Source organism: Panthera uncia (assembly GCF_023721935.1).
Source record: "Panthera uncia isolate 11264 chromosome B2 unlocalized genomic scaffold, Puncia_PCG_1.0 HiC_scaffold_24, whole genome shotgun sequence".
NCBI lineage: Eukaryota > Metazoa > Chordata > Mammalia > Carnivora > Felidae > Panthera > Panthera uncia.
Window position 1 is genome coordinate 36,281,306 of NW_026057580.1, and position 9,766 is coordinate 36,291,071.

At 44.4% G+C, this 9,766-nt stretch overlaps 2 protein-coding genes across 2 annotated transcripts in view; one reads left to right on the forward strand and one right to left on the reverse strand.

Moving 5' to 3' along the window:
* The window catches only part of KHDC3L (KH domain containing 3 like, subcortical maternal complex member), a 1,652-nt gene extending 1,302 nt beyond the window's left edge, over positions 1–350 (forward strand). Inside the window, exon 3 of the mRNA XM_049652873.1 lies at positions 1–350. This exon is cut by the window's left edge and continues 496 nt beyond it. Coding sequence (XP_049508830.1) covers positions 1–232 — 232 coding nt within the window. The 3' untranslated portion in view covers positions 233–350.
* Positions 351–4,162: 3,812 nt separating this feature from the next.
* On the reverse strand, positions 4,163–7,622 carry OOEP (oocyte expressed protein). The gene is made up of 3 exons (XM_049653896.1): positions 7,256–7,622; positions 6,873–7,052; positions 4,163–6,507 (listed from the first exon to the last, which is right to left on the reverse strand). Exons 1-3 carry the CDS (start codon positions 7,443–7,445, stop codon positions 6,428–6,430), a joined length of 450 nt encoding a protein of 149 aa, XP_049509853.1. The 5' UTR covers positions 7,446–7,622; the 3' UTR covers positions 4,163–6,427.
* Between the last annotated feature and the right edge of the window lie 2,144 nt (positions 7,623–9,766).

A 9,766-nucleotide genomic window follows, 5' to 3' on the forward strand; every position in this document is an offset into this window, starting at 1 on the left:
CGGCGACCCAGCGTTCCCCCGGCGCTGTCCGGGAGGCGGCGACCCAGGACCCCGGCGCTGTCCGCGAGGCGGCGACCCAGCAGGACCCCGGCGCGGTAGGCGAGGCGGCAACCCAGCGCTCCCTGGATGCTACCTAGGGCCCAGTTACCAGGTTATGAAAGAACTTCGGGCCCGGAAGCAGAAGCCTGGCAAGGTTGAAGTGGAAGATCTTACTGGAGCTCTGTTCACCTAAGTCCTGATTCTTGCTGCAGAGCTGGGGAAAGAATGGTGTGGGTAGTTCTTGGTCCCTGCCCCCATGTTAAATGTTTACAAACACTGATCTAAAGAATCCTAATAAAGAATTGAATTTCCCTAGTGTCTGTTAATTATCAGGTAAAAGGGGAAGGAGAGGCCATTCTTCCAGCAGCCAGTATCTGCCCTAGGCTGCTCTCTACCCAGAGGCAGGTGAGACGTCTTGTGTTCTTTAATCGCAAACATCTGGTTTTACCTGTGAAGAGGCTTCTCCCGCCCATCGAGTCCGTCCTCCTTGGAAAACTTCTTAAAGCCTGTGGTGTTTCTACTCTAGGTGATGTGGGATGAAAAAACTTGGTTCCAATACTGTCCTCCTGGCTGGGCATATCGTGGCGCTGGAAGCCGCGAGTGACTTCCTAGCCCGGCCACCTGACGGCGAGGAAGGAGAAAACTGGGAGAAAGAGCCAGGACTGCCCTGGTCCTCGAGTTTGGGTCGGGTCACCCGACCTTCAGTGAGTTTTATCGCAAGTGAGACACTAGCAGTCCTGGAGACTCCTCCCTTACTAATCGCAGCAGCGAAAGTGCACTGGCGCGGGATGATGGCTAGCCTTCTTTGCCACTTTTTAAAAACTTTTTTTAGTGTTTATTATTTCTTAAAGAGAGGCAGCATGAGCGGGGTGGGGCAGAGAGAGAGAATCTGAAACAGGATCCAGGCTCTGAGCTTCCAGCACAGGGCCCGCAGGGCTGGAACCCACAAACCCAGAGATCGTGACCTGAGCTGAAGTCGGAGGCTTAACCAACTGAGCCACCCAGGCGCTTTTTTTTTTTTTTTTTTGATTGAAATATACCTGACCTGTAACATTGTGTAAATGTAAGGTGCACAGGTTAATTTCAGATATTTACATATTGTAATATGATTGCCTTTGTAGTGATAATCAGCACCTCTGTCAGTTTGGCTTTCTGCTCTACTCCTAGCAGCTGGGAGCCAGTGTCTAGCTAGCAGAAGGAAGCAAACTGTGAACAGCTGGGTGCTTGGATAAATAAAACATACGTTAATCTTGATTGTGAAAATTTTCATTTAAAAATTCCAAGGAAACCTAACTTTAAAAACTAAAGGAGTGGTATATCTATCATACACTCTTTGGTCACCACTAATGGATGACCACTCCAATTTTAAATTAGCACTTATTTTAATAAGGGAAATAAAATGCAAAGCTGAATTTTAATGGATTATTAACTGTTTTTAGAAGAAGCAAAGAAAAGCCTGGGTGGAGTGAACTTCAAACATTTAAGACTCAAAAACAATCCAGGCTCAAAATTTCTTTTTTTTTTTTTTCAACGTTTTTTATTTATTTTTGGGACAGAGAGAGACAGAGCATGAACGGGGGAGGGGCAGAGAGAGAGGGAGACACAGAATCGGAAACAGGCTCCAGGCTCCGAGCCATCAGCCCAGAGCCTGACGCGGGGCTCGAACTCACGGACCGCGAGATCGTGACCTGGCTGAAGTCGGACGCTTAACCGACTGCGCCACCCAGGCGCCCCAGGCTCAAAATTTCAATTGAGGCCACCTCAGAGTAGAATGAAGACTTGATATATCTTTTTAATCCAGAAGGGGAATATCAGAGTAAATAAAGAACAAATGTTCAATTAAAAAAAAAAACTATTAGGGGCTCCTGGGTGGTTCTGTCAGTCAAGCATCAGACTTCTGACTTCGGCTCAGGTCATGATCTCAGGATTTGTGAATTCGAGCCCCATGTTGGGCTCTGTGTTGGCAGCTCGGAGCCTGGAACCTGCTTCAGATTCTGTCTCTCTCTCTCTCTCCCCTTACCCTGCTCACATTCTGTCTCTCTCAAAAATAAACATTAAAAAAAATTTTTTTAAAAAGCCCTATTAGACTCTTAAAGTAGGGCATGAAGCAGTGCCACCTGAGTTTTCACCCAGCTGAAGGTCTCCAGAGCTCTCTATCTGCCCTTTTCAACCTTTCTCTTACGGAAAATCACTTTCAACAGTTTCACTTGTACTTATGTCCACGTGTGTCACTTCTCTATTTTTTTCAATACCTATCCCACGGTTCTAACTACGTAGCTTTATAGAATGTTTTAATATTTAATAGGACAATTGGGGCGCCTGGGTGGCGCAGTCGGTTAAGCGTCCGACTTCAGCCAGGTCACGATCTCACGGTCCGTGAGTTCGAGCCCCGCGTCAGGCTCTGGGCTGATGGCTCGGAGCCTGGAGCCTGTTTCCGATTCTGTGTCTCCCTCTCTCTCTGCCCCTCCCCCGTTCATGCTATGTCTCTCTCTGTCCCAAAAATAAATTAAAAAACGTTGAAAAAAAAAAATTAAAAAAAAAAAAAATAGGACAAGCCTCTCACTGTTCTATTGGCACTCTTGGTCATTTGTTTTCCAGATAAAGGAACTTATTTAAAAACAGAAAATTGGTTGAGAGAAAAGGTGTATACAGATGCCTTCTAAAAATATTGGGTTCTATTAGGGTACACTGGAGTGCTCATTTCATTCTTTACAAATACATTATATATGCATTACAGAGTATGTTTTACCAACTAAAAGAAGATGGTGAGTTAGATGGGAAACTCTGGGAACTGAGACCCATGGCAGTCAATGAAAAGATTGTGAAGGAACAAAGGTAAAACTACAAAAGTCTGGAAACGATGACATGTTTGTATATTTTTTCAGCTAAAACTATTGACAGCTAGTAAAAAGGTCAGTCTGGACAATTTTTGAATAGGCTGATTAGAGGCATCAAAGAAAAAAATTCATGGTTGATAGAATCTGTAGAACTAACTTCTGAGGTTAGCTGTAGGCCACACATGTAGCCTATTGCAAGGTCTTCCCACAGCTTCATTTTAGTTAAGCCAGGTACTACTTAGCACATCAGAATCTCTCAGTTTCACACTTTCGATCAAAACAAGGCCTTTTTATTTATTTTTGAGAGCGCATGAGTGGGGAGAGGCAAAGAGAGAGGGAGACACAGGATCTGAAGCAGGCTCTGCACCGACAGCAGTGAGCCTGATGTGGGGCTCGGATCCACAAACCATGAGATCATGACCTGAGCTGAAGTCTGCTGCTCAACCGACTGAGCCATCCAGATGTCCCAAAACAAGGTTGTTTTTGTTTTTTTTTTAACATCACTAAGAGTGGGACAAACAAGGGGTGCCTGGGTAGCTCAGTCAGGTAAGCATCCAACTTTTGATTTCAGCTCAGGTCATGATCTCACAGTTTGTTGGGGTGGAGCCCTGTGTCAGGCTCTCATGCTGACAGTGTGGACCCTGTTTGGGATTAACTCTCTGCCCCTTTCCCTCACACACTCTCTCAAAATAAATAAATAAACTTTAAAAAGTCAATGTGGGGCACCTAGGTGGTTCAGTCAGTTAAGTGTCTAACTCTTGGTTTCAGCTCAGATCATGCTCTCACAGTTCATGAGTTCGAGCCCCACGTTGGGCTCCATGCTGACCGTGCAGAGCCTGCTTGGGATCCTCTCTTTCCCTCTCTAGCTCTCTCTCAAAAAATAAACTTAAGAAAAAAGAAAAAGAAAAACCACGTTGTCCCTGATTCTTTACAATTAAGAGGTTTATTCTAATTGCTCTTAAAAAGAAATAAAAACTATGAGAAATGAGTCTAAATTCAGGTGTGGAGGAAAAATGAAAGCAAGTGGGACAGTATAAAGAGTTTGGATCCTGGAATCAATGTTTTGGTTCAAATTTCACCCATCCATCCCAATGTCCTAGCTCTGTGACCTTAGCAAGTTAATCATGTTCCAAGCATATTTAGGTGCTTGGCACAAGGCCTGGTAGGTGATACAAGCTCTAATACTTAGCTACTATTACCCCCAAATTCTGAAAAGAATGACAATCTTTTTATTATTTAATTTTTAATTATTTTTAATTATTAAGTTATGAAGGTAGTAAAAATACCATATCAGCATACAGTGAAAGGGAACACAGAGAAAAACCATACTAAATGTGTTACTAGTTTGCTAGGGCTGCCATAACAACACAACACACCGGGTGGCTTAAATATTTTCTCAAAGATGTGGAGGCTGAAAGTCCAAAATCAATGTGTCAAAAGGATTGGTTTCTTCTGAGGCTTCTCTCCTCAGCTGGCAGATGGCTGCCATTTTGCTGTCTTCTCACATGGTCTTTTCTCCATGCACCCACCTATCTCTGTGCATATTTCCCCTTCCCATAAAGGCCCCAGTCATATTGGTTAAGGTCCCACTCATAGGATCTCATTTCGTTTTTTCTAATGTTTATTTATTTTTTAGAGAGAGAGAGAGTGTGCACGCAAGTGGGGGAGAGGCAGAGAGAAAGGGAGATAAAGAATCCAAAGCAGGTTCCAGGCTCTGAGCTGTCAGAGCAGACCCCAATAAAGGGTTCAAACTCACAAATCATGAGATCATGGCCTGAGTTTTGAAGTCAGACACTTAACCAACTGAGCCACCCAGGCGCCCCCCTCATTTCACTTTAATTAGCTCCTTAAAGGCCCTGTCTCCAAATACAGTCACAGTCTGAAGTACTGGGGGTTAAGGGCTTCAACATGTTAATGTATGTAAAGGATGAAAAATGCACAGGATCATTTAATAATTCTGGATAATTTTTAGACAATTAGAATGTTTTAAGCATAATCCTCTTCCTCCAAATAACATTATAAAAAGTGTTTAATGGTTTTGTAGATATCCCACTAGAAATAACCTGTTGGAATTTTTTTTAATCAAATTTCTGCAGAAGGATAAACGCAGGAGTACCTAGGCTTAATTAAAAGGGGTTGGGATGAGGATGAGGGGAAATCAGACAGAAAACAATTAGTTTAACTACAGAAAATGGAATTTTTTCGTATACAAATAATTTAAGCAAAGGAGTGGAAAATATTGGTTATAATGGGCCATTATTTGTTACAAAAGCTCATACAGATAATAAAAATTCCTATCTTCAGAGTTGAAAGAAGGAATATAGGAATAAGAAATGTAAAAGCATTTTACAAAAATGTGAATTAGAAAAACGTTCGATATCACCTGTAATCAAAGCAGCACATTTAAAGTTTTTTAATGTTTACTTATTTTTGAGATAGAGAGCATGCGTGAGGACACACACGAGTTGGGAAGGGACAGAGACCGAGGGAGACAGAGGATCCCAAGCAGGCTCTGCCCTGACTGCAGAAAGCTGGATGTGGGGCTGGAACTCACAAACTGTGAGATCATGACCTGAGCTGAAGTCAGATGCCTAACTGATTGAGCCACCAGGAAACCCCCTCCCCAAAGCAGCACATTTTAAAAGACTTGTGTATGTGTGTGTTTACAACCCTTGCAAACAGCTAGAATCCATTACTGATAAGGGGTAAAGAAATTGCAGGAGTTGAATCAATTCCACTCTGAAGCCACAGAGCTCTCCATAACTTTTCCCCTAAGAAGCCTGCTTCCTGAAAGTGGAGGCAGTGTTAGGTGGGGGCTATTTTGCACAAATTAGTCCTAGCATGGTAATGGGTAATGGAAAAACCCAGCTCATGCAGAACACCTGTGCAGGCCTCAGAGAGAAAGGAGACAGCTGGCTTGGTGGCAGGATGCCTTCCAATAGTCAAGATGCCAAGGACCCTGGCTGTACTCTGATGAATCACAATGTCAACAGAATAAATAAGCAATCACCTCAGGTTTCATGTTGGAACACCCACCCATGTGCAGGGAGGAAGGCTCCACTCCAAAAAGAAAATGCACCGTAGGTGGTACCCAGGGGCCAAACCACCAACTTCAAAGTGAGAGCCCCAGAGGAGAAGCATTGGTATTACCTGTGAGCTTATTAGAAATGCAAATTCGTGGGCCTGTGCTTAGGGGCCTGACTGTGGCCATAAAATCATAAAAGGGCTAGTAGATTCCAAATGATAGAAGCAAAGGAAAAAATAAGACCACTAGCATCAGCCTTTTACCCACCTCTCACATCAAGACATGAATGAACACTCTTTTATGTATTTGCTTAATTTTAAGTCAGCAAAGTTCTTTATAGCATTGGACAAAAAGGAAATTCAGTTCTTTACTAGAATGGCACTACAAACTCACTTTTGCATCATAATAATCAGAGCACTACCCATCAAGACACAGGAAAAAAAGAATGCAGAGATTTATGCATACTTGCTTCTCTTGAACTTTAGCAGCAGAAGCAGGACTGTTCTCACAATGCTCCTGAAAATAGTTACACAATAGGATGTTCAGGAGTCTGGGGACCTGATGCATGGGTCTTCAAGAACTCCTCAAGTTGATTCATCTTCTCAGCTGGATAAGGAAAAATGCTCACTGTTCCAAAGTACTCGGCATTGAGGGGAGTGGGGGAGGAGGGGAAGTACTAGCAGCATCACTTCTCAGGTGGAGACTCTGAACCTGAGATCTGGACACAGTGGTAAAACCAAGCTGAGGATGCGTGCGCAGTGACGGGCTTGAATGTGTCAGATTTGCTTTCCCAAGGTCCTATTTGCACTCCTCTCACAAAGGGATGCCCAGAAAACTGGATGCATGCAGAACACTGGAGTTAGGAAACTGCAAAAGGTTTTGCTATGGTAATAAAGGCTGGAAGAAAGGCAGGTACTGCCAGGTGGTTAACCAGTGGCTCCCTCCACTTGCAGGTTTTCAGAGACGCTCACCTCGGGCACGATGTTTCCGGTGCCAGTTTGCCAGGCTCAGGAGCACGCTCTTCACCCGATTCTGTACACGGGGCCGTCCGAAGATGGTGATTTCAACTAAGTCCCCAGAGTTAACTATGTCCACCGTCAGCAGGACTTGGCTCATCCACTCTATTTCTGGAATGATGGCTCTGTCTGGGCCTAAACAGGAAAAGAGAGACTTTGAGGGGAAACATGGTCGAACGGTCAGTGGGAGCTAGATTTGAAGGCCAGGAGAGGAAAGCGCAGGAAGGTGGGCATCTTGGTGTCAAATGAGGCCTGCAAATCAGGCAGAGACTGTCCAGAGTTGCTCTGGACTGTCGGACTGGAGGGGTTACAGCACCAGCACACCTAGGGTGGCTCACCAAAGATCGAGTCAGCCAGCCATGCCTCCAGGTAAAACACCAGTGGGTCTCTCAGTTCCTGCACAGGAAACCACCATGGCCGGGTGCGAATCCGAGGTGGTGGAAGTGGTAACTTTAGCAGCCTGCCCAGGGACTGGGCAGGCGTGCATTGGTTCCCCTGGGCCTCAGCAGCACCTGCATCGTCTGCCATGCTAGGTCCCGCAGCCCAGGAAGAGCAAGGTCTGAGCAATGTCCAAGCAGCCCCAGCAAAGCTCCAAGGAGGCGCGAATCCTGTGCTCCCTTTTAAGTTTCCGGCCAACCCCGCCTCTTCCTGCGACCCCGTGCGTGGTTCCGGGTGAGCCCACCCAACTGACGCCCCCCCCCCCCCCCCAACTGACGCCCCCCCCCCCCCCCCCCCCAGCGCCCCTGCTCGGTGGCGCTGAGAAGGCGGCCCCCGGATTTCCTGCTAGTAGCGTTTGAGTTCCAGCCCGCTCTCAGAAGCTGCGTAAGGTCTCACTTAGCCTTTAAGGCCCCTGCGCCGGCACATAGCTGATTAACAGTGTGGTTTGAATTGGCAGCCTCATTGCCCCAAATCACTTTCCGTGTCTAGGTTAAGGTTTCTATGTTACCTTCCAGGAGTAAGTAGGTAGATCAGGCCAAGGGCCGCCTTATTGAATCTACACTTACTTTCTTCTGCTCCCTGGTGTCTACTGACTCTACGGTTGGTTACTGCTTCAAAATGATTAAAGCAAGTGTGTCCTGTTTGAAAATATAAATGTTAGAGGGGTGCCTGGGTAGCTCAGGTTAAGCCTCTGATTCTCGGCTTCCGCTCAGGTCATGATCTCACCGTTTTTTGAGTTCGAGCCCCATATCGGGCTCTGCGCTGACAGTGTGGAACCAGCTTGGGATTTTCTTTCTCTGTCTCTCTCTGTCTCTGTCTCTCTCTCTCCCTCTCCTTCTCTCTCCCTCTCTCTGCCCCTCCCCTGCTCCTGCTCTCTCTCAAAATAAACTTAAAAAATAATAAAAATTTAAAAAAATAAAATATAAACGTTAGAGGTAGTCCTTCCAGAAAATGTAGCAACTATAAATAAATCCCGTTTAATTCTAACATCCTAAAACAACATTTCTTCCCAATATTCTTAATTATAGTTAAAAATTTAAATTATGAGAGATTTCACACATTCGAAAAGTTGTATAACAAATACCTATGTAACTCCCACCACCTCCCCCATTTAACAAGATGTTAACACCTTCCCACTTTTGCCTCACCTCTCTTCTTTAAAATAGATGTCACTTAGGGGCACCTGGGTGGCTCAGGTCATGATCTCCAAGTTCGTGGGTTCCAGCCCCATGTGGGGTTCTCTGCTGTCACCACAGAGCCCATTTGGGATCATCTGTCCCCTTCTCTCTTTGCCCTTCCCCCACTGGTCCTCTCTTTCTCTCTCTCTCTCTCTAAAAATAAATAAACTGAAAAAAAAATTAAAGGGGTACCTGGGTGGCTCAGTGAGATCTCATGGTTTTGGAGCCCTCACGGAGTTGGAGCCCTCAAGCTCCATGCTGACAACTCAGAGCCTGGAACCTGCTTGGAATTCTGTGTTTCCTTCTCTCTCTGCCTCTGTTCCACTCATGCTCTGTCTCTCTCTCTCAAAAATAAATAAACATTTACAAAAAAATTTAAACATTAAAAAATGTTATAAAATAGGTATCACTTAAAGCATCTTTCCCTTCCCACAGGAAATCATTGTTCTGAAGCTGATATCTCATGCATGTTCTTATACTTTTCCTAATGCATTTCTAGAAATCTTGTTTGGTAGTTGTTCTAGAATAGATAGCAGATTGTGCAAACTGTTTTGTTCTTAACAATTAGCTATGATGTGTTTGTTTTAAAAAATCTTTTTAATGGAAAATTTTGATAATTTACAAAAGGGTGATAATTTTAATGTCCTGAATTCCCTCATCCACATCATCTGGGCTACAACACTTATCAGATAATCTCTATGAGAGGAGATATTGAGTCTAACTTTAGTGGATATTTTTATTTCTTCAATTTAATTTTAAAAATCAATATAGTATTTGCACACTATAAAAGAAAACCTCTCAAGGATATAAAATAATATATGAAAGTTCTCCCTTTCAAAAAAATTTATTAATGTTTATTTATTTTTGAGAGACAGAGTGTGAGTGGGGGAGGGGCAGAGAGCGAGGGAAACACAGAATCCAAAGCAGGCTCCAGGATCTGAGCTGTCAGCACAGAGCTGGAGGCAGGACTTGAACCCACAGACCATGAGATCATGACCTGAACTGAAGTTGGACACTTAACTGACTGAGCCACCCAGGCACCCCTAAAGTTCTCCCTTTTTTTTTTTTTAATTTGTTTTTACATTTATTTATTTTTTAGAAACAGAGTGAGACAAAGCGTAAGCAGGGGAGGGGCAGAGAGAGGGAGACACAGAATCTGAAGCAGTCTCCAGGCTCTGAGCAAGAGGTCAGCACAGAGCCTGATGTGGGGCTCGAACCCACGAACTGTGAGAT

Excerpts from the sequence above, each read along its gene's own strand:
- OOEP (XM_049653896.1), bottom strand. The coding sequence starts at position 7,445 with ATGGCAGACGATGCAGGTGCTGCTGAGGCCCAGGGGAACCAATGCACG. Across the intron at positions 7,053-7,255 it reads GCTGGCTGACTCGATCTTTG|GCCCAGACAGAGCCATCATT; the intron begins GTGAGCCACCCT and ends TTTCCTGTTTAG. Across the intron at positions 6,508-6,872 it reads CCGGAAACATCGTGCCCGAG|CTGAGAAGATGAATCAACTT; the intron begins GTGAGCGTCTCT and ends TTCCTTATCCAG.